Here is a 24,573-nt window from a genome sequence, read left to right on the forward strand (position 1 = left end):
TTATTCTTGGATTTTTTTTTAATGCAATAAAATGGGCAGTTTTAGGCCCTAGCAAATCTAAAGGCAGTCTCTGCACGAAGAGGCAGTTTTGAGTTTCACATGGGCCGTTACATTATTTCTGCAAAGATTAAGGAAATCTGCAGTTTTCATTAAGTTATTCTTCCCCCCCTCCTCCCATTTCATTTTTGAAACTCTTGACCCAGACCCCAACCCACATAAGAGCTGTGAAAATAACTGTATTAACCTCCAGTGGAATTCTAATCCTAACCCTCACCTTGGTTCTGAAATCATTGCCCACTCCAAATGTAGCAGTAAAAGAATAAAAAATTTAAAAAATAATTAAAAAAAAAATCACTCTCTAAGTTTGTAGCAGAAAGAACATTAACCCTGAGCGTTACCTGAAAACAATCTTTCAAGTAACAATAACATAATAAGTCACATTAATCCTAACCCTGGTGACTCTAAAATAATTCTACTAGGCCTCACTCTGGACATGCCTTGAGAAATACCCAGAGAAGTCATCATGAAAGTGATGCTGATGGTAACGTCAGCCCCAAGGGCGACTGAGCTCGGTGCCAACAGGATGCTAACAATGACCAAATGGTCCCAGAAATGCAGCTCTCACGACAGTGATGCTGCCGCACGCTGTGCAGCCCCTCGCTATCGCAGTACCTGTGTGGATGGAAGAGCTGACCACAAACTGCTGGATATCAAAACTGACCAGTAGATATCGAGAAGCCTTGGGCGACCCGGACGGAATCTCAGAGTGGTGAGGCCAGGAGGGAAGCTGTTACTGCTGTGTTTCTACTGAGTTTCTCAGCTGTTCCACGTTGCTCTGTTAATCGTTCCAAGCCAGCCTTGGCTCTGTGTGCTTCTGTCCCATTGATACCAGCTTTTTCATCACCTGCAATAAAAACCTGACAACGTGAATTCAATGGTTGTTATTATTTATTTACAGGAATTCATAAGGAGTTAGCACAAGTTCACTGGATTTGGAGAAGTTTTCCTTTGCTTGCTTTGATTCATTTTTTCTCTCTTTTTTTCCCCTTTTCTCCTCTTCTATCTCTGTGTTCTTCCCCTGTAACCAAAAGAGAATGGATCACCAGGGTCTGTGCTGTTCCTCCTGCTTTAAGCAATGTTACATCCTGTTTGCTCCTGCCCTGGTCTCAAGGAAGGCATTTGGGATCCTCGCTATTTGTGAAGGAAGGCCACTATAAGCTTTTTTTTTTGCGCTGTAGGAGACCATTACACTTCAATTCCAGGCTGCTCTGGCAGGTTGAATACATGATACTTGTTTACCTAAGAGCATTGCGTTAATAGTAACAGTGTGCAAAGACACCACTAAATTATGTTTGCAGTACCTACAGAAAATATCCTGCCCAGGGAGGTGGTGGAGTCTCCTGCTCTGGAGATGTTCAAGACCTGCCTGGATGCCGACCTGTGCGACCTGCTGTAGGGAACCTGCTTTGGCAGGGGGTTGGACTCGATGAGCTCTGGAGGTCCCTTCCAACCCCTACAATTCTGTGATTCTGTGATATCCTCAGTCAGTTACTGAGCCACCACTCTCTATAGTTAATTATCTATAAGCTGCGTGATCTTACTTAGCTTTATAATTAATAGCAGCTTTAAATTCAGTATTAAACAAAAGCTGACTGTCAGCATTTTGTTCAGCAGCATGAGGCTGAACCAAAGCCTCCAGTCAATATGGGAAGAGCTGCGACCGCTTTCAGCACTGCAAGATTAAGCCAACAGAGCAGGCCTGCCTGGCACAGCCACATACAACAGAATTTGTTTCAGCAATGAGCAACACAACTCCAGCCAAGTGCCACAGTCTCTGTTCAGACCATAGAAATTTTGTTGATATAAGAGATGGTTTTAATGCACTGATACATGAAGAACATGAATGTCAGATCTCCCAAGTCGCACGCAAAGATAGTGGTAGGAAAACAAATGCATACACATTAGAGTTTAAAAAACATATTTAGAAAATGAGGCTACATACCAGGAACCTATTATTTCCTGTAGGAAAATACCACAGGAATTTCCTCCTATATTTCAGATCCCACTATGACAAGCTGAACAGGATGGAAATCCATTTAAAATGGACAGTTAAGACATTGTTCCAAACAATAAACATTCTGTGTAACACTATTTTCTCCTGAATGAAGACATGAAGAGTAAAAACACACAGAAAGAAACACATTGCCAAAACAGGAAAAAGAAAGATTTTTAAAGAGTTTATTAAATAACTCCATTATTTGGAAATAAGGCAGTTTTAGTTAAAAAAAAAAAAATACATTGATCAGGAAGAAGTGAAAAGAAAGAGCCACAGGAAGGGCAGCCACTGGTCCGTCAGCCCTGCCTCCCACACGCCTTGCCTGTTTTTTCCTCTCGTCTGTCTTATGAGCAGCGCATTTGCTCTGGGCTGACTGCGTCTCACCCTGCCTTTGCACTTCACCTCGTGGGATCTCTTTCAAGGCTTCTGTCAGAGAAAAGTTAACAGAAAATACTTGGTTGTTCCCTGCATATTTGCACCTTTTACTGATGCCTGGAGAGGGTGCTGGTGTTTATTGACGGGCAGGATGAGCAGAAAGTGAAGAAAATGGGGAATAGTGATGGGCACTGAGGCAGAAAGGGAATCAGAAGAAGCAGGGACAGGAGAAAGGACAGGGGCAGAGCAAGAGAGAGGGGCAGGACAGGCAAAGCAAAGGGAAAAGGAAAGAGACAAGGATGAGGAGCAGCAGGGCAGAGGGATGGGGAAGAAAAAACAGTGATGGGCTGCAGGACCAAGATGGAGGAACTTAAAAACGACAACAAAGAACAACAGAACAGCATCAACAGCACACACAGATTTTAAAAGACAGAGTTACTGAATGGTACTGACATAGGTTAGTTTGCTCTAAGGGGAGAGGTCTTCTGTTAATTAGTTCCAAGAAAACATAAATGAGTTTGAGAAAAAAAAATTGAGCATATGCATGAAATTCTAAGGAAAAATGTGTGTATGTATGAGCACAGCCAATACATGTGATCTGCACATGAGCACATATTGGGTGGAGCAATCTGCACGTACCCAGCACTGCAATAAGCAAATACCTGCCTGATCCAACTCCTTGGAGTGCGAGGTTCGTCCGCCAGCTCTTGGCATCAGGGGGAATGGGACAGAGGAGGGAGAGCTGAAACCACGGACAGGTTAGCAGGCCATACAAAGAGACAGACATGCAACAGAAAATGGAGAAGAGCAGCAGCAAGCAGCAGCTCATGCAGCGAGAGACAAAAACAGGCATAAGTTGAAAGAAAAAAAAAAAAAGCAGACAGGAAAGAATAGGCAGAAAGAGAACAGAGAGACTGGAACAGACAGTGGGATAAACAGGCAAATAGAAAAAACCATGCCAAAGAGCTGACAAGGGGATCGATGGGCGGCAGGTAAGAGCAGTGCGCTGCTCAGGGCAGAGAGAAGGGAAAAGGCGGAGATGGGATGCAGGACTGACACAGAGGAAGAAAAAAAAACGAAGCAGGCTCCACCAGCCCAGCCTCAGGAAAAAGCCCTCAGCCAGGGAGGCGGCCCGTCCCGGTCAGCGCCCTCACTGCTGCTGCAGGGCTCCTCCAGCACAGCCCACAGCTGCGCTCCTTCAGGAGCCCAGGGCGCCCCTGCACAGCACTGTCCATCCCCTCCCCTCACAGACCCCCTGTGCAGCTGTTTCACACCGAAGGGAGGCTAAGCACTACCCGACTGCTCTCTCTTTCTCTCCCCGAAAAGACATGGAGAGAAAACATGAAGAATAAAGTCCCAAAAATTGAGATAAGGACAGGAAAATCCCTCACCAGTTACACAGTCAAAACAGAGTCAGTACAGGGAGATAATGTAATTTATTGCCTACTAATAGCAGACTAGAGCAGTAAGCACTAAGAACTGAATAACCCCCATTTATCTTTTTCTACTTCATCCCTCCATGCTGCACAAGGAAACGGGGAACAGGTTGGCAGTCAGCCCGTAACGCTTGGTCTTTGGCACTCCTTCCTCTTCACTCCTTTACCTAACCCTGCGTGGGTCCCTCCCATGGGCTGCCATTCTCCCTGCAGAGCGCAGTTCTTCAGCACAGGTCTGTACGTGGACCTCCAGCATGGAACTCCCCACGGTGGGCAGCTCCCAAACCTCACGCTCCAAGGGTTCCTCTCCGAAGGCCCACAGCCTGTTCCTGTGGAGGCTCTCCATTGGCTGCACCGTGGTCTTCTTCACAGGCTCACAGCATGGAGATCTGCTCTGCAGAGGGACGGCCTGCTCCACCGTCCACCTCTGCACACTGCAGGGGACCTCCTGCCCTGGTGCCTGGGGCGCCGCTTTCCCTTTCTTTTTCACCATGTCGTCGCTGCCCACATTTTCTCACTCTTCTTTCTCAGCTGCTGCTGTGCAGTACTTGTTCCCTTTCTTCAGTGTACTCTCCTAGAGACGTGACCTGCATCACTTGTTGTTTCAGCCCTGGCCAGCAGCAGGTCCCTTTCCAAGCTTCCTGGAACTGGCTCTTATCTAGCATGGGGCAGCTTCTGAATCCCCCATAAGGGCCACTCCTGCAGCACCCCCATACCAAAACTTTGCTATATAAAGTTGATACAAATGATAGCTGCTCCCCAGCGCAAAAGGGCTACAAACACAACCAGCAGTGCAGGCAAAAATGCAACTCTGTATTAACACATGCACATAATCCCAGGAGGGACGCTGCCCATATGCTCTCCCTTCCTCTGGGGCGCAGCAGCACTCAGTTCTGGAGCAGCTTCCTTTCATCCACCTCATGGAGAGCAGTTGCCTCCTTGAAGCCCTGAACTGCAGAGCAGAGGAGGAAGAAAACTATGGAAAAGAGTGCAGATCAGAAGCAGAGAAGAAATGGATAGCCAGGGGTTTCATGGCTGTAAGATTTTGGGTTATTGGTATTCCATATCATAACATCATATAGCCCACTGGAAGTTAAAGCTCAAGTTCTGGGTACCTGTTGTGGCAACAAGGAGAACCTGGTGCTCAATATGAGTGATCAACAAGTCTCATTTATTGATTACCAAGGATTCTCTTTTATACATATCTTAATAATCCTCATACATAGTGCAAAAGCAAGCTCATCATTGGAGCTTAAAGCTGAATGCCAAACCCTCCCACCTTATGCCTGTTCTTCATTCCTTTAGATATTGCTTCTGTTTCTTTGTATCCACCATGTCCTGTGTCCTTGCTACGTTAACAATTTAGACAAGCTGGGTTCTGTAATCCTCAAACTCGTGATCAGCAAGTTGTATCATGTTTATGTGCCCTTTGTCAGGTAGCCATTCCTCCACAACCTGTCCCAGAAGAGAAGAACTACACACTGCAGAGGACTTTGCACTATTTGTGCTACAGTTTCTGTTCAAAGAAGAAATAAAACTGGCAGTTGCAAGACACCCCCCTCCTCCCCCACTCTCCTTTTCCCTTTTTATCCCAACAAAGAATCACAAGGTTGGAAACAACGTGCAAGATCATTTAGTCCAACCATCACCACTGCTACCACAAGCACTAAATCATCTCTCGTAGCTCCTCATCCAGATGCCTTTCGAACGCTGCCAGGAATGGTGACTGCACCACCTCCCTGGGCAGCCATTGCAGTGCCTGACCACTGAAAGAAGTTTTTCCTTATGCCTAATCTAAACCTCCTCCTCTGGTTCAACTTGCAGCCATTTCCTCGGGTCCTGTTTGTTGCCTGGGAGAAGAGGCCAAACTCCTCCTCATCACAGCCTCCCTTCAGGAAGCCGTAGAGAGCAGTGAGGTCTGCTCTGAGCCTCCTTCAGGGCAAATCATCCCAGCTCCTACAGCCACTCCTCTGAAGACTGCAAAAACTCCTGGGTAACCCCTTACTACACCCAGTTGTAGCAATCCTGTAGGGAAGGTAGGGGGCAAGTAACAAGGCCCAGCCCTGACTGACAGCAAGGACAGGAGGTCTGCTGCCTTACGGTCACCCACCTTCACCCACCCGGCAGCATCAGCCACCCTGCAGGGAGAGTCTCTGTCAGTGCCAGGGGGCTGCACTGCACTGCACAGACAGAACTGCTGCAGCATCAGCAACACCTCGCTGTGACGCAGCGTCTGCAGATACCTTCTTTGATATCTTGGGCTTATAAAACTTCTCCTTGCCTTCTCAATTTAAATCCTAAATAAGCCCTAACTCTTATCTTTAAGAAGAATTCTTAACTAAACTTGCTCCCAAAATAAAGCCGAACTTGAACCCTACTCCAGCTCCTAATCCCAACTCTTTTCCTGAATTTAACTTCCTTTTAATCTGTCTGAAGCCTTATGCCTTTGCCTCAGGCACAAAATATCCATCACTGCAGTAATCCTCAGTCATTTTTATCTCATTTTGAAACCTGCCTTGCATGGAGTACAGGAAATTGTTCTTCAAAGAATTACCAGATACACATTTGCTTCACCAATTCCTCCCCACTATCACTTCTTGTCCTGCTTATAAAAAGTCACTTAATCCTAGATTACAAAAGTAAAGTAAGAAAGCATCAAATGTTTCCTTCTCGCCCAGGTAAAGTTATGTCTGAAGGCCTGGCACCTGCACAGATAAAAAAAACTGACGGGATGTTACAGCTGGAAAGACAATCATGGTGAAAACAGGAGAAGAAACAAACAGAGAAGGAATGCTCACCTGTAGCCAAAGATCCCAGTCTGCAGGAAAGACTTCAGAGGAGGGATCTCCAGAAAGCCATCCCTCCCCACAGGCAGTCAGCCCTTAAATGGGGTCTAGGAGAGGTGCAACCAGGCCCCACATTGCCTGTCCCACAGCTGAATCGCCTTCACCTGCGCTGCCGTGGCTGATTCAGTCCTTTGCTCAGGTGATCAATCAATCCTTGACTATGCCTTGAGTTTGACCTGAACCCCACCACAATTTTTTTCACGGATTTACTCTATCTAAATTTGTGTAACTTCTCCCTTCCAGCTCCCCTTGCAAAGCGAACTCCCTATGATCATCCCCATCTCTGTATTTACCCACTTTCTTTGCATTGTACTCACCAATGGCTTTTTTTCTCCGAGAAAGTGAAGAAGCGACAGAAACTAAACAGTAAATGCACATTTCTCCTCTCAGATTCCCATGCAAAAGCCCGCATGTCTTTTGCTGCTCCAAGACGAAAGGGGTAGAAAGCATGGGACTTGTTATTACCACAGGATGCAATTGCTATTACTGCTACTTGCTTTTTCTCCATTAGGAAGTGTGTAGATGTATTTTTTTCAAAATTAAAATTAATTTTTTCTCATCTGCTGAGATTTCCTAGATAACCTTTCAGGTAGAAATACTCCAGATCTATCTTTATAGATATTCGTGGGTTTTTTTCATACAGGCTGTTTGCTTTCTTCTCAAATTAAAGTTACTACTTCTGCTCCCAATTTCACCGACTTGCTGTAATAATTCTAGGCCTTCCTCTCCTCTTTCACCTTTTTGTCTTCTTTCTGCTCTCCGCACACTTCACTTCTTTATGCTGTTCCTTCTCGACAGTCTGCTGGGCTCTGACACTTTAAACACTTCAACCCTGAAACAAAACCTCCTTCAGGGTTTCAACTGCAGCTTGTTCATCTTGTCAAGTATTTCTAATGTTTGTATAGAGGAAGGCTGGCTGTTGGCACAGCTTATTCCAGTCTCCTCTCAGCTTCCAAGCTCTAGATCCAGCTGTAAATTTTTGTTCACTGATGGTAAGTAATAACAAGAGCAAAGCATACATCGAAGGACCAAGCACAGAAGCCAGATTTCTCCACTATTAAGGATTTCTCATGGACACTTTGGCATTTTTGCAAATGGCAGCAGATCATGAAACTCCTACATATACATAAGAAAGACCTGAGGAGTAACAGTCCTCACTGTTGTCAGGCCATTAAAAGCCTGTGCTTGCACACCCCCTTTATGTCTGTGTGTTTACCTACAAGTAAGCAGAAACCTGAAAACTTGAGGATGTTGGAGTCTTTTATCAGGAGCAAAAGAAACCAATTATATCAAGTTAGCCCTTTTAGCAGAGCCTGAGATCATCACCTCCTGCATATGTAGAATCATAGAATCACAGAATCACAAGGTTGGAAACGACCTGCAAGATCATCTGGTCCAACCCCCCTCCCATTCCTATCAGTACCACAAGCACTGAACCAGATCTCGTAGCTCCTCATCCAGGTGCCTTCTGAACACCACCAGGGATGGCGACTCCACCACCTCCCTGTGCAGCCATTCCTGTGCCTGACCACCCTTTGAGAGAAAAAGTTTCTCCAAGTTTCATTTCTTCACCACGGATGGGGGTAAATGGCCCCTCTTTGCTCAGCAGTCTCCAGGTCTCAGTGGTCTCACAGAAAGCGATCTCTTCCTACTCCTTACATAAAATTTTCTGTAGAGGAAGCGTATGAAAAAGCTCCTATAACATTACTTACACCCAAAAGAAGTTTGCAAAAAAAGTTTTCTTTGTTAAAAGGCAGAAGGTAAGCGCAAGAGTTACAAAGAAACAAAGCATTTATTGTTAAAAGCTTTTCTACCACTCACTCATCATCATACAGTGAAGACACGATGGCTACAGAATAGATGGAGTCTCTCTTCCATCTCCCCTCATGAACATGTTTGCTCACTCACAAATTCACAGCTGTGTTTTTTAAATGGAGTATTTTTCTTCAGTGAGATTGGGAAAAGAGTTGATGATACAGGATCTGGTAGAACAGGTACATCCTATTAAACAACAGAGCAGTTACAGAAAGGACATCTCTTTCTTCAGGAAAAAAAAAGTGTCTTCATTTCCCCTTCATCTCTTTGAGCTGCCATAAAAAGGGTTCTCAACACAAACAGGAAAACAACTCGACACCTCACTACTGCTTTAGAAAAATGTGGGCTTGTAGCACATAATACCAACGCTTTCACCAGCTTCAGCAGAACAAATTCTATACAGTGTGATATAAAAGGCTGTCAGCTGAAGCCACGCACGCACTGAACAGCTATTTTGTAAGTGGGACAGCTAAATCCCCACTGGTAACAGCGCGGAAGGTTTGGGCAACGAGTCACCGAGGTGACACAGAACTGCGCCCTGCGTGCCCGCTTCCAAGCCACGTTCCAGCTGGGGATGGCTCTCACACCTGACCCCGACACGGATGCCCACATACCCACATGCACGCAAAATACACAAAACCACATCAGCTGTGCTATTTTCAGCAATGCTCTGCACGTTATCCTGTGCTTTGTCTTAATGGCACTTCAGTGGCACTCTGCCCCCATTTGTTCCTTTCTTTTACAGTCTTGCTATTCTCCTCTCTATCCTCGTATTTTTCTTCCACAATCAAACATTTGCTTTTCCTTTAGCTGTTATGCCAGCATTTCAGCTTCAAGATACATTTCCCTTTTATTGCATTCCAGAAATTTTTAACACTGTCCTAATTCTGTGCTATGTTTTCTAACAATCTATATTATCACCTATGAACTAACTACTACTGTGCAGATTTATTTGCTCTATTCACTTTTGCGGTATGCACTTACTTGTACTGTGGTAGAAACCAAAGAAACCCAAAAATTTTCTCGCCTTTTTCTTTTTGAGCCAAAAAATACCATTGTCTCGAGACTAAGCTGAATTTATTATTCAAAATCTGCTGCAATTACATGCCTGCTCATTACCAGTAACTTTCATTTTCACACGCCTAAGCTGCGCCTGCTCCAGTTCCTACCAGAGCTGTTCCACTGCTTCTCCTCAAACACGGTGTCACTTTTTCCAAAAACCCAGCCCTGGCGACACCCCGGGATGATGACAACGGCCCAAACTGCTCCTACGCCCAGGACAGAAGCATCAACATTTCAGACGTGTTTTAAGCAGGACGACATCTGGCGACTATTCCTCGGACTCACCAGTGGGGAGCAGCCTTTTCACGGGCAGTAGGAGCACGGACAGCAGAACGTAAGCAGGCGGCTTTCCTTGCTGCACTGACCCACGCAGGAGCAGCACACGCCACGCTCCGCACACATTTCAGTGCAGCGCTGCTCTGTAACACAGCTGCAGCTTCCCGCGGTGCTGTTCTGGCTCTGCTGGGCAGCAGCAACACATTACTTACATTAATTTGCTCCGAAAAACCCATCCAATTAATTAATTCTAAGGAGAGATTCTAGGAGTAGATTAGACTCAGTTATTTTGCCAGCTGAGGCACGTAAGTGGAATTTCTCTGAAGGCATATTTGCCACTCAAATGACAACGTTCTCAAAACCAAAAGCCCCTGGCAGATGGCACCTATCCCAGCTTCATGCCCTTCTCACATCCCTTCTTATCTTTTTCTGAATTTATTATTCCTGGAGATCAAATGCATCCCCTGAATGTAGCTGCTCTGTTTTCCACATACAGAAAATAATTTTACACTGGACAGCATGCACACAACTGACACAGCAGCGTAACAGATATGGAAGCACAGTAACAGATGATCCTCGCTGTTTTCCTTCACAATTTTCGCTTGTAGTGCAATTAGCAGAGTCCTACAGCAAATAAGATTTAAAGTCATTAACTGTCTGACAACCTCTCAGCCCCTACCAAGACTCAGTTTAAGACTGCTGGATTTCAGGTTTTAGTGTAAAAAGGGTTTTTAACTAAAATAAAATAAAATAAAATAAAATAAAATAAAATAAAATAAAATAAAATAAATCCAAACCAAGCCATTCCCAGGAAAAGGCCTTGGGCAAAGAGGTGCAGCTGTGCTTTTTCTCACACCAACGTTTTTCCACAGTGTTACTGCCAACAAATGACTGCAATCAAGCGTGAATTTTCTGAGACACCTCTGGTCACAACGGGCAGTGAAAGCTATGGCACTGGAAACATGTAAGCAGATGTGTTCAACGAAGCACTGAGAGGGAAGACTTGTGTCTTCTGTAACTGGACAGAAGAAACGTTTACATTCAAATCTGAAAGAATTGGCAACGACAGCAGAAGAGGACTTTAGCATAGCAGAATTAAATACTTAAAAGAGCTGCCTCCATTCCTTGCACACGTGAACTTTCATTTCAAGAAAGTGAAAGAAAGGAGATGAAGAGGAGCAGCCTAGAAGAGGATATGGAGTGCTACATCATCAGGACCCAGTTATACTTTGGCAGCTGCTTTTTGGACCAGAAATCATGTTGGTTCGTTAATGACAAACTAATTTATGCACTACAGAAAGCAGGACCGGGAAGGATTTAATGAAGGTGTCTCTGCTCCCAAGTCAATCTGGTGTAATTCCCATTGTCTGAATTTGTCACGTATTTGCAAAGAAGGTGGTTTCCATGGGGTTTCTAAGGCTGATAGTGCTTCATAATTCAACAGCATCCTATGTAACCGACGCAGAGTGAATGGGAGAACCGAATGATCCGTAGGAAAAGGCAGATTACCTATGACTGAATGACAATCCAGGGATTCTGTTAAGTGAAGCAAAGAGAAAACTGCCACATTACATGAAGTTAAGTTTTTTGGATTCTGAACCAACTTAACAATTAGAGAACTTCTTTACAGTCTCGATGTCCAGTGGCACACAAAGAAAGAAATGCTGAAGTCATCTCCTGTTCTGCCCATAGGCTTATTGTTAATATCTGCTGTGTTCAAGGCAGGTATCAGCAAAGCACCATTAGTTATTTGCATTTTCTTAGGTTGCCTTATTTCTTGCTTCAACTTCTGCTTCACTAACCCACTGACACTTGAGAATGCTTAAGAGGCTTTCATTCTGGAAAAAATTTCTTCCTCTCAGTATGGCACACTGATCATACTCATGTGATACAGAAACCTGTTTGCCTTTCATTGCACTGGCAGGGAAACGAAGCGTGTTACAGTTTGCAAAATAAATGTCCAGAAGAGCTTTTCATCTCAGGAATGAAAACTCTCCTAGTTTATTATTTTACATAGCATGATGGCTCCTTGCACTGTAATGAAAGTTCTATTCAGGAATATAAAGCATTCCACAACTATCAGACTATCTGGTCTCATTCCAGAGAAGTTACTATTTGAGACTCTTAGGTAACACACGATGAAAGTTACCTTTATTTCTCTAAATCTGTAGTCTTTCATAACACTCAACTCAATTTCTCCCATCAATACCATCCGTGATTCTATGCACAGCCCATAAGGATTTGCTGCGTAGTGTCTGAACTTTCCACTAGAACTCAATGATGCAAGTCGATGAATTAATCTTTAATCTTCTTTAGCACTGACACCTGTACAAAGCATGGCAATCTTCTGCTATCTATGGCCTGGAATGATTTGAGACACCTCCCGTGGGCGCTGTTTTCAAGGGTCACTCTAAAGCTGGCGTTCTGGCTGGTTTGTTGATGGTACATTCCCAGCCAGTCAGGAAGCAGGTCCATGTGTAACAGTGAGCTAAGTAACACTGGGGAGTCCACTTGTTCTGTGGTCATGATGCCAAAGTGATGTTCTGAGCAATGCTTATGTGTTGCGCACTCCCAGAGACTGTTCCAGTTCCTGTCGGCGCTGCTGAATCTGAAAGCAAAAGAGAAACTGTACAGTTCAGCAGATTCAATTGTTCAGTGACAGGAAGATTCACTTATGAGCCATCAGTGTGGCTAACTCCTTCATACCTTGCAGTAGAAATATCTGCTCACAGCCTCTTGAGACCATGGCTCATGATAAAATTCAGCTCTGCGTTCTTCTTCTGGATTTCCAACTACATCAGTCATCACCTGTGACAAAAATAAAAATACTTTTCACTATAGCTACTCTCCCATGTAGAGAAATATTAGATTTACCTGAGTCAAAACTTATCTGCACTGCTAAAAATATTCAGGGCTGACCTCTAAGCCCAAGGCAAACGGACAACGAATGGCATGAATGGCACATGATGATAACAGGCCAACTGTCAACAGCCCCAACCTCTGCTCCAGAGCAAGTAAGGAGTAATTCCACTGCCCAAGATAAGTGCTGGGATCTCTCACGTTTTAACAGCAGGGAGAACACCAAGCTACAGCTCTATGTATGCAGCTACAGAAGCCCCACAACACCTTCGTTCGTGAGGTCTTCAAGCTGGAGGTGTATTTGAACATTCTTTTAGATGTCTGTTCCCCTTCTGAATATAAGTAATCATCAGAATCTTGACAACAGATCTCTGGAAGATTATTGATTAACAAAGTAGATATTTATATGTGAAGGACAACTCAACAAAATAATTTCACGGCTTTATTGATATAACTGGTTTTGAGGTGGCAGCCTAACTGGTCTTTCCTGCATACTTTCTGCTCTGGGATAGCAGCGTTACACTCACTGTCTTCTTTTCCACCAATTTTCTATCCTGGATGTTTTAGCCACATATGCTATACACATCTAACTATAGTTCTGACATTCTTGTCCCGCTCTTCAAACCATGGCTCACCTTAAGATCCCTACTTTGGGACCGGAGAAGGTCTTGGATGTATCCTTTGGGATCTTTGGAGAAACTCAGCATGAAGTCACGTTGTATTTTTAGCTGATTTATGGATTCGATTGTCTCATGAATCTAAAAGAAACAAATAAGCTAGGAGTTACTTAAATCCTCGCATGCTTCCGCAATCCCGAGGCCAGCCCCACCAGCGCCTCTGTGGTTCTTGTAATGTGCAAAGGTGACAATTCTACCAAGGACCCATGAAAGATCCCACTGAATTTTCCCTTCAAAGCAGGAGTTAGCCCTCATCCTCAAATCACATCTTGTTTTCACGTGCATTTCTGCAATACAAGCATATTCTTCACCTCCTGCACTGAACGGCTGGATGGCACATACATACAACACTGAGGAGCCAAGTCTCACCCTAATGCAATGATTTCCGGTGTATAAGCAGGCTTTTCACCAACTCAGAGATTTTTTGGTTAAGGCACTCTATGAGTATGTTTTTAAACACTGTCCAGTGCAAGAAAGCAGTTATTTCTCTGCTTACTCATCATTATACCTTCAATAATCTGTTGGGATGCTCGAATGTTGTGCTAGCGATTGTCTAATCAAGTCCATGTCAGATAAACTTACAGAACAGCTACGACTTCTAGATTCTTTTCTGCTGAGAAAGCCTACTGATGTCATTATGGCTGCCAAAAGGAATGTGAACAATGAGAAACTGAGAGCATGAAAGATTTGTAGAAAATGAGTCATATTCTCAAAATTATTATGAAATAAGTGAACAGTAACCAGCAGGGAAGAATGAAGACTCCAATGAAGAGTCAAGGACATATAATTATCCTGGATAACAATATTAATTATGATGATAGTTAATGAACTATTAGCACACGTACAAACAGAAACATTTGGTTACCTTGTTCCACCAAAATTCTAGCTTGAAATTGTAAATTCCTCTCTTTATATTTCTTGTATAAATCTATTTACCAAAACAGCTAAGGTGGTCAGGCACATTGGGAGAAACATCCGTCTTCTGATATAACTGTGCCACCAAGTCCTCTATTGTGGACACAACTGCAAAGTATGTTAACAGAAGAGAGCTGCTTTCAACTTCAAACACTCCTCATTTGGGAAAATGATGCAGCCATCTAGAGGGAAATCTCCCATTGCATGCAGCAAGTTCCCTCCAGATGACTGTGTGGCAGCACAGCAACAAATGGTACAAACAGAAATACAGAAGTCAAGGCCTGCATACCCAGAGGTGACCTCAGTAGCTACACTAATCGCAGCTTGTGCTCTGCTGCAGCAAATGCTCAATAAAAGGTGGTAAAGATGTCAAAAATGGGGAGCTGCAATGGAAACAATAATCCTCCAGGTTGGGAATTAACTGTCTGAGCAGCTGCTCTGCTGAAAGTGATCTTTTACCAGAACCCATAGGACCTCTGGTATTTAAACCACCTTTAAAACAGTACATAGGCAGTGGTTGCACATGGTCAGAAATCAACAGAAAATGGGCTGGAATATGTGACACAAATAACATCTGTTCCGTTATATCACACCTTCTGTTCCCTTGCCCTGGGAAGCCACTTTCATGTCTCTCTTTCCAAGCCAGATCAACCATTTCTGTGTGCACCCGCACCAACAGCGCTCCCGACAAGAATCCCCAGCGCCTGCAGAGCTCACCACTGCTGAGCGCACAATTCTCATTTAATAAACGGGCGCAGCTCTGCCAAACTCTTCCAAATGATTTTTCTTCCACTCATTTTCTACCACTGCCACCAGTGCAGCAAGCTGCTCTGCAGCAGTGCATGTACAGCACACACCTGAAATAGGAGATTCCCCTAGCTTTCTCACACATAAATTTAATACTTCACGACATCTCAATAAAAATTTACAGTCAAACAGATTATACGACTCTTGAATACATTAAAAAAGAGCAATGCTGAGCCGGCATTCTGAGTCTATTGTCTCTGCAAATTCTATAGGAGGCATTCATTCTGGAAAATCGGCTAGGGCAGAACGACTCTATCTGGACTTCTAAATACTTCTGCATTTGAAAGTGCTCTCTACAGTCAAAAGAGATCATGACAGTACAGTCACACAGCAGAGACCACGGAATAATTAATCTCAACCAAAAGCAGACATTGCTTTCCAATCAGTTGCACAATGTACAAGAGATTTTAAATTGTTCAAGGGCTAAGTGTAATGCAGAGTATCTGTTTGGCCAGACAGTCCCAACATTTTAGCTGCTTTTTCTTCTTCTCCAAGGTAAAAATGTAAGCACCCCGTTCAGCTCACTCGGAAGTTGTGTGAACATTACCAGCCCCGCTGCGCCCAAAGTCTTTGGTTCACTCATCTCTGTTCATACTCTGCAAAAAACTGCTTCCTTCAACCCATCCAAATATTAACTCAGTTCTTTGCCTCCTTCTCTTTCTCACCAGCATAAATCAAAAGCAAATTATTTTTCCTCACCAATTTATTATCACCACTATTAAGACCTCAATTAATGCCTGTCCTTGAGACTCTTATAGCTCAAAACATGCCATCCATAATTTAAACTACAGTATTAATCTTTCTTTGCTCACTGTATGCTGTATTTCTCCACTTTTCTCGCATCTTACTTCACCTCATCTCCTGTCTATTCAGGCTCGTATTTCTTACTCCACTACCTCATACAGCAATCCCATATCATCACCACAGTCTTGCAGTGTCTTTAGGCACTTCTCTGCCCAATATTCACGTACAGGGAACAAGTTAGATTTTTATTTTCAGTAGTCAATGAGAGAAACTTGTTATCTCTCACTGACCTGCTCAGAGTCTACTTTGGATAAGATTACTTTCACAGAGTCGCCGAATGGTTTGGGTTGGAAGGGACCTTTAAGATCATCCAGTCCCAATCCCTCCTACAGACAGGGACACTTCCTGCCAGACCAGGTTGCTCAAAGCCCCGTCCAGCCTGCCCTCGATTGCCTCCCGGGAAAAGGCATCCACAGCCCCGCAGGCAATCTGCTTCAGTCCCTCACCACCCTCACCGCGAGGAATTTATTCCTAATATCTAGTCTACATCTACCCTCTTCCAGCTTAAAGCCATTTCCCCTCATCCTGTCACTACCTGCCCTCTTAAAATTCCTCCCCCAGCTTTCCTGTAAGCCCCCTTCAAGTACTGGAAGCCTTGTCTATTCCAGGCTAAAGAGCCCCAACTCTCTCAGTCCCACAAGGGAGGTGGATTCGATGGCCAGGGACATCAGAACCACAGAAATATAAGGCACTGGTGGGCACTGGTGCACAGTGCACTCTGATGCCCTTGAGTCACCAAGGGACAAAATCAATTTATATTTCTGGGGTGACTGGGGTTCCAAGAGTTGATCGTGTTGGAGGCCTCCCTTTTGTTGGCAAAGCACCCTATAGTGACTGGCCCAGGGGCTGCCTGTATACTTGGCACTGATTACCTGAGAAGAGGATACTTTAAGGATCCCAAGGAGTATCGATGGGCCTTTGGAATAGCTGCTGTGGACACAAGAGGTGTTAAGCAGCCGCCTGCTTTGCTTGGCCTTCAGAAGATCCGTCTGTTGTGGGGTTGCTATGGGCAAAAGAGCAACAGGTACCGATTGCTACACAAACGGTGCACAGGCGGCAGCACCGCACCAACAGGGATTCCTTGCTCCCCCTTCATAAGCTGATTTGTCAGCTAGAGAGTCAGGGAATGATCAGCAGAACCCACTGGGGGTGGTTACAACAGTGGGAACAAAACTGGCAGCGGAGTGGTAAACATATTTGGGTTGCTGAATTGTGGAAAGACATTGCTGCCCAAATGAAGGATGTGGTTGTAAAGGTGCGCCATGTAGATGCCCATGTGCACAAGAGCCAGGCTACTGAAGAACAGCAAAATAATCATCAGGTAGACTGAGCTGCCAGAACCAAGGTGGCTCAAATAGACCTGGACTGGCAACACAAGAGTGAATTATTTCTAGCTCGCTGGGCCCATGAGACCTTGGGCCATCAAGGAGGAGATGCAACATTGGGTGGCCTTAATTATGGATGGTATTGCACAGCTTATTCTGTGCAATATGCATATATTATTATATATGACTGTGAAGCATGTGCCACAATTAAACAAGCCAAGAAGATGAAACCTCTCTGGGAGGAAGGCTGATGGTGAAAGTACAAATGTGGGGAGGAGTGGCAGGTTGATTGCACCACCTTGCCACAATCTCGCAACAGTAAGCACTATGTGCTCACCATGGTGGAGGCAACCACTGGGTGACTTGAAACACATGCAGTACCCCATGCTACCGCCCGAAACACCATATGAGGTCGGGAGAGGAAACTATGTGACATGGCACCCCAGAAAGAACTGAATGCAATAATGAGACTCATTTCAAAAATGTACTTGTGGATATTTGGGCCAAAGATCATGGGTGGATTTATCCCCTATAGTGCACCCACTTCTGGCAAAATCAAATGATACAAAGGATTAAAAACCACGTTGAAAGCAATGGGTGGTGGAACATTTAAGCACTGGGAGAAGCATTTGGCAGAAGCCACCTGGTTGGTCAACACTCAAGGATGGGTCAATCGAGATGGTCCTGCCCAATCCAGCTCTCTACATACTGTAGAGGGAGATAAGGTCCCTGTGGTACATGTAAAAAGCACGTTGGGAAAAGCAGTTTGGGTCTTCCCAGTTTCTGGAAAGGGCAAACCTCTGTGTGGAACTGTTTTTTCTCAGGGATCTGGGTCCACTTGGTGGGTGATACAGAAAGATGGGGATGTTCAATGTGTACCACAAGGGAATTTGATGCTGGGGGATGCATATATACACGTCACAGAATCACAGAATCACAGCATGGTTGGCTTGGAAGGGACCTCAAGGATCACGAAGCTCCAACCCCCCACCAATGCAGGGCCACCAACCTCCCCATTGCACAGCAGCCCAGGCTGCCCAGGGCCCCATCCAACCTGGCCTCCAACACCTCCAGGGATGGACGGGGCATCACAGCCTCTCTGGGCAGCTGTTCCAGCCCCTCCCCGCTCTCACAGCACACAACTTCCCCTCACATCCAACCTCCAGCTGCCCTCCCTCAGCTCCAAACCATTTCCCTCGTCCTGCTGCCATCTCCCCTTGCACAGAGCTGACTCCCCTCCTGGCTGCAGGCTCCCTTCAGGCACTGCAGGCTGCACTGAGGTCACCTTGCAGCTTCTCTTCTCCATGCTGAACGAGCCCAGCTCCCTCAGCCTGTCTTTGTAGGGAGGTGCTCCAGTCCCCTGATCATCTTTGTGGCTTCCTCTGGACCATCTCCAACAGCTCCCATTCTTTCTTGTACTGAATGTGTACTCATGTACATGAATACACATGTACACATGTGTCTGTGTATATATAATTATACAAATATATATAATTATAGATAATATAATACATATATATATGTGTGTGTGTGTATAAATATATACGTGTGCATGTGTTTAATGTTTAATGTTGTATGCGAACTGCTGAGTCACGGCCTGAACCCCTGATTGATCACCTGAGGCCAGCAATGAGTCAGGCAGAGGAGCACAGGTGAAGGCAATGCAGCTGTGCTGCCTGGCTCCACCCCTCCTAGACCTATTTAAGAGCTGGCTACCAGTAGGGTAGGATCTCTTCTGGAGATCTGCTCTGCTGGTATTTTGTGAGTGAGCCTAGGATAGAGGTAAGCTTTCTATTTGTTCTCTTTTGTTATCATAATCTACTTTGCCTAACCCTCTTGTTTATTTTGTGATTATAGTATCCTAATATTCTTTGATTATACAAATGTATATATTAAGCATGATGTAGTGATGTGGAGTAAGGGGTCGAATGCCATGGGTTTATGATTTTTGGTTATCTGTATTCCATTTTGTAACATCATGGAGTGCTTTGAGAGTTAAAGAGTTGATGCTCCAGTTCCAGGTAGAGAAGAACTACATCCCCAAGAGGACAGAGAACTGTCAGCTGTTCTGTTAACGCTTGTGCTCAGAGCAAAAGGTAAAAGCCATTTGTAGGTCACTCAATCTTCCCTTTTTTGTTCTTGGTAGTGTGTGAGCTCCCTAGATCATCTTGACTCAGCAGTAGAGCAAGGCATTTGGCTTTTGGACTCTCTCATTTAATTGTTTTATTAGCTTCAGTTCTTCTATGATGTTGTCTCTGGCTGGGTAGATGGGGGAAGAGGGGTAGATGTAGTCTACCTTGATTTTAGAAAGGCATTTGATACTGTTTCCCATGACATCCTTATAATAAAGCTGAGGAAGTGTGGGGTAGATGAGTGGACAGTGAGGTGGGTTGAAAATTGGCTGACTGGTAGAGCGCAGAGGATCTTGGAAAGGGTCCAGAGGAGGGCAACTAAGATGATCAGGGGGCTGGAGCACCTCCCCTATGAGGACAGGCTGAGGGAGTTGGGCTTGTTCAGCCTGGAGAAGAGAAGCTGCGGGGTGACCTCATTGCAGCCTATCAATACCTGAAGGGAACCTACAGCCAGGAGGGGAGTAAACTCTTCAGAAGGGCTGACAACAGCAGGACTAGGGGAAATGGATCCAAGTTGAAGGAGGAAAGATTTAGGTTGGATGTTAGGGGGAAGTTCTTCACAAGGAGAGTAGTTAGGCCCTGGAACGGGCTGCCCAGGGAGGTTGTGGATGCCCCGTCCTTGGACGTGTTCAAGGCCAGGTTGGACGGGGTCCTGGGCAACCTGATCTGAATGTGTACGTTTGGTGGCCCTGCTAGGCAGGGGGGTTGGAACTACATGATCCTTGAGGTCCCTTCCAACCCGGGTGATTCTGTGATTCTGTGATTCTGTGATTCTGTGATTCTGTGATTCTGTGATTCTGTGATTCTGTGATTCTGTGATTCTGTGATTCTGTGATTCTGTGATTCTGTGATTCTGTGATCATTGCCGGTGCAGAGTCTGGCTGGAGGCCTGTAACCAGCGGTGTTCCTCAGGGGCTGGTGCTGGGTCCGGTCTTGTTCAACATCTTCATCAATGACCTTGATGAGGGGATGGTGGCCACCCTCAGCAAGTTTGCTGATGATACGAAGTTGGGAGGATTGGCTGACAGCCTGAAGGCCGTGCTGCCATTCAGTGAGAGCTGGACAGGCTGGAGAGCTGGGCAGAAAAAACCGCATGAGGTTTAACAGAAGCAAGTGTAGAGTCTTGCATCTCGGGAGGAATAATTGCATGCACCAGTACAGGTTGGGGGATGAGCTGCTGGAGAGGAGCTCTGCTGAGAGGGACCTGGGTGTCCTGGTGGACGGCAGGTTGCCATGAGCCAGCAGTGTGCCCTTGTGGCCAAAAAGGCCAATGGCATCCTGGGGCGCATTAAAAAGAGCGTGGCCAGCAGGTCGAGGGAGGTGATCCTCCCCCTCTGCTCTGCCCTGGTGAGGCCTCATCTGCAGCACTGCGTCCAGTTCTGGGCTCCCCAGTACAAAACAGACAGGGATCTCTTGGAAAGAGTCCAGCGGAGGGCCACCAAGATGGTGAAAGGCCTGGAGCATCTGTGCTATGAGGAAAGGCTGAGTGAACTGGGGCTGTTCAGCCTCAAGAAAAGAAGACTGAGAGGGGACCTGATCCAGGTCTATAAATATCTGAGGTGTGTGGGCCATAGTGGTGAGGCCAGGCTCTTTCCAGTGGGACGTGGAGACAGGACAAGGGGAAACAGACATAAACTGCAGCATAGGAAGTTCTGCACAAATGTGCACAAGAACTTCTTTAGGTAAGGTGACGGAGCACTGGAACAGGCTGCCCAGGGGGGTGGTGGAGTCCCCTTCTCTGAAGATGTTCAAGTCTCACCTGGATACCTACCTGTGCAACCCTGCTTTGGCAGTGGCTTGGTCTTGATGATCTCCAGAGGTCCCTTCTAACCCCTACAATTCTGTGATTTAATTCCAATTATATTTTTTCATATTGTACTACCTTGCATTCCACTATCTTACTTAGTAAATTAGTTGTTTCTCCTCATATTGTTGCAGCTGTTTTGGTTTTAGGCCCATCTCTCCAGGGGACCCTATTTCCCTTTCCCAGGGTGTGGGTCTCTGGGACCCCATCCCGGCAGTCACAGAACCAGGTTGAACCATCCCTTAAGCTGTTGACAGGGTCAGACCACAGCAAGGTAGCAACTGGGGAACCAGGTGAGTCTCAGCCAGCAGTGTGCATATGTGTGCATTGGCGCTTGTGTATGTCTGTGCCTCTGTGTGGACACGTACACTTGTGTGTGCGTGTGAGGCTACCTGTACCATCACTTGGAGTAAGGCTGCAGCCTTGAGGGCCTGAATGGCCAGGAAAATATTAGCAAACAGGGAGACTTGGATCAAGAGACAGATAGCAGAAAGACAGTGTCCAAGCCCAGCTGTCAGTAGGACACATCTAAAAATTCACTGAAAATTAGCTGACTTCCATTCTGCTCACCTAGACATGGATGGCAACGAGAACGTTTGTGATCTTTGTGTTCATAAAAGAGCTCTGTGTAACTTCCTCTTTTGATCTGTGTTGGTGGCCACGTGTGTTACATAGAATCATAGACTCATGAATGTTGGAAGAGACCTCTGAGACCCTAAAGTCCAACCCCAACCTATCCCCCCCATGCCCACTAACCATGTCCCCAAGTGCCACATCTCCATGGTTCTTGAGTACTTTCAGGGATGGTGACTCCACCACTTCCCCAGGCAGCCTGTTCCAATGCCTTACTACTCTTTCAGAGAATAAATGTTTCCAAATATCCAACCAGAACGTCCTCTGGCACACCTTGAGGCCATCACCTCTCATCCTATTGCTATTACCTGGCAGCAGAAGCTTACTCCTACCTCACTCCAACCTCCTTTCAAGAGTTGGTGAGAGTGATGAGGTCCCCCCTGACCTCAGCCACTGCCCATAAGACTTGTACTCCAGACTCTTCATCAGCTTTGTTGCCCTTCTCTGAATGTGCTCCAAGGCCTCAGTGTCTTTCTTGCAGTGAGAGGCTAGAAACTAAACAGGATTGCTAAACTGCTCTCCATCATCATTGAAAGATCTTGGCAAATGGGAGAGGTGCCTGAAGACTGGAGGATGGCCAGCATCACTTCAGCCTTCAAAGAGGGCAAGAAGAAGGATCCAGGAAACTGCAGGCCAGTCAGCCTCACCTCTGTCCCTGGAAAGGCGATGGAACAATCTGTTGTGGATGCCACCTCCAAGCAATTGGAAGACAAGAAGGTTATCAGGAGTGGTCAGTATGGGTTCACCAAGGATAAATCATTCTTGACCAACCTGATAGCCTTCTATGATCTCATCACTGGCTAGGCAGATGGGGGGAGAGCAGTGGATGTTGTGTACTTTGACTTCAGCAAGGCATCTGACAGCATCTCCCACAACATCCTTGTTACGAAACTTAAAATATGTGGGATAGATGAGCAGATGGTGAGGTGGATTGAAAACTGGCTGACTGGCAGAGCTCAGGAAGTTGTCATTAGTAGTGCAGAGTCTGGTTGTAGGCCTATAACTAGCAGTGTTCCCCAGGGGTCGGTGCTGGTTCCAGTTTAATTCAACATCTTCATTAATGACCTGGATGAAGGGATAGAATGCACCTTCAGCAAGTTTGCTGATGATACAACACTGGGAGGATTGGTTGTCACACCTCAAGGCTGTGCTACCATTCAGTAAGACCTGGACAGACTGGGGAGTTGGGCAGGGAGGAACATGATGAGGTTTAACAAAAGCAAGAGTAGAGTCTGACACTTGGGGAGGAGTAATTGCATGCATCAGAACGGGTTAGGGGATGATCAGCTGGAGAGGAGCTCTGCAGAGAAAGACCTGGGGGTCCTGGTGGGCAACACATTGGCCATGAGCCAGCAGTGTGCTCTTGTGGCCAAGAAGGCCAATGGGGTCCTGGGGTGTATTAAAAAGAGCGTGGCCAGGAAAGTGAGAAAGGTGACCCCTCCCCTCTACTCTGCCCTGGTAAGGCCACATTTCGACTACTGTGTCCAGTTCTGTGCTCCCTTGTTCAAAAAAGACAGAAACCTCTTAGGAGTCCAGCAGAGGGCCACAAAGATGGTGAGGGGCCTGGAGCATCTCTGCTATGGAGAAAGGCTGAGTAATCTGGGTCTGTTCATCCTGGGGAAAAGAAATCTGAGAATGAGTCTGATTAATGTTTATAAACATGGGAAGGAAAGAGGGAGGCAAATGGATGAGGCCAGGCTCTTCTCCATGGTGCGTAGCAATAGGACAAGGAGTAATGGCCTAAAACTTGAACATAAGAAGTTCAGTATTAACATGCAGAACTTCTTTAAGATAAGGGTGACGGAGAACTGGAACAGGTTGTCCAAGGGGTTGTGGAGTCTCCACCTGTGCAGATATTCAGGACTTGTCTGGATACCTATCTGTGAGATGTACCTGCTTCAGCAGGGGGGTTGTATTCAATGATCTCTTCAGGTGCCTTCCAGCCCCTGCAATTCTGTGACTGTATGTAAATGGTATCAAAGTATGGCCTCACCAATGCCTAGAACACAGAGGGATGATCACCTCCCTTCTCCTGCTGACTGCATTATTTCTGATACAAGCCAGGATGCCACTGGCCTTCTTGGCCACCTGGGCACACTGTTAGCACACTGTGTTCAGCTGGCTGTCAACCAGCACCCCCAAGTCACTTTCCTCTGTGCAGTTTACCAGCCACTCTGCACCAAACTTGCAGCAATGCATAGGGTTGTTGTGACTAAAGTGAAGGACCTAACGCTTGGTCTTGCTCAACTTCACCCCACTGGCCTCAGTCAACTGATCCAGCCTACCCACATCCCTTTGTAGGGCTTTCCTAGGCTCAGGCAAATCAACAATTTTTCTGAACTTGGTGTCATCTGCAGACTTACTGAGGGTGCATTCGATCCTTTCATCCAGATCATCAATAAACATATTAAACCTCCATCAGCATTGGGCCCCAATACTGATGCCTGGGAAATATCACTTGTTACCAGCTGCCAGGTGGATTTAACTCCATCTGCCACTACTCTCTGGGCCCAGCAATCCAGCCAGTTCTTCACCCTGTGAAGAGTGTACCTGTCCAAGCTGCCAGCTTAACCAGCAGTACTTATCCAGCAGTACTGTGGGAGACTGTCCTGGTTTCAGCTGGTAAAGAGTTGATTTTCTTCATAGTGACTGGTGTGATGCTGTGTCTTAGCTTCAGGAGAGAAACAAGGTTGATAATACACTGATGTTTCTAGTTGTTGCTGAGCAGTGCTGTACAAAGCAAAGGACATT

The 24,573-nt window shown here is 45.7% G+C and overlaps 1 protein-coding gene across 6 annotated transcripts in view; it reads right to left on the minus strand.

Annotated features, from left to right (window-relative positions):
* Nucleotides 1–8,486: 8,486 nt before the first annotated feature.
* The window catches only part of SMARCD3 (SWI/SNF related, matrix associated, actin dependent regulator of chromatin, subfamily d, member 3), an 86,213-nt gene continuing 70,126 nt past the window's right edge, over nt 8,487–24,573 (minus strand). For 5 of the 6 annotated variants that reach the window (XM_052696625.1, XM_052696624.1, XM_052696622.1 and 2 more), the window contains 3 exons: nt 13,361–13,483; nt 12,573–12,674; nt 8,487–12,474 (listed from right to left, as the gene is read on the minus strand). In XM_052696625.1, coding sequence (XP_052552585.1) covers nt 12,421–12,474; nt 12,573–12,674; nt 13,361–13,483 — 279 coding nt within the window. In that variant the 3' untranslated portion in view covers nt 8,487–12,420. Of the gene's footprint in view, nt 12,475–12,572; nt 12,675–13,360; nt 13,484–24,388; nt 24,494–24,573 lie in introns of those variants that run through there. The other variant, XM_052696627.1, reaches the window with a different exon arrangement.

The sequence above is a fragment of the Tympanuchus pallidicinctus genome, unplaced genomic scaffold, assembly GCF_026119805.1.
Source record: "Tympanuchus pallidicinctus isolate F22 unplaced genomic scaffold, pur_lepc_1.0 scaffold3, whole genome shotgun sequence".
Taxonomy (NCBI): Eukaryota; Metazoa; Chordata; class Aves; order Galliformes; family Phasianidae; genus Tympanuchus; species Tympanuchus pallidicinctus.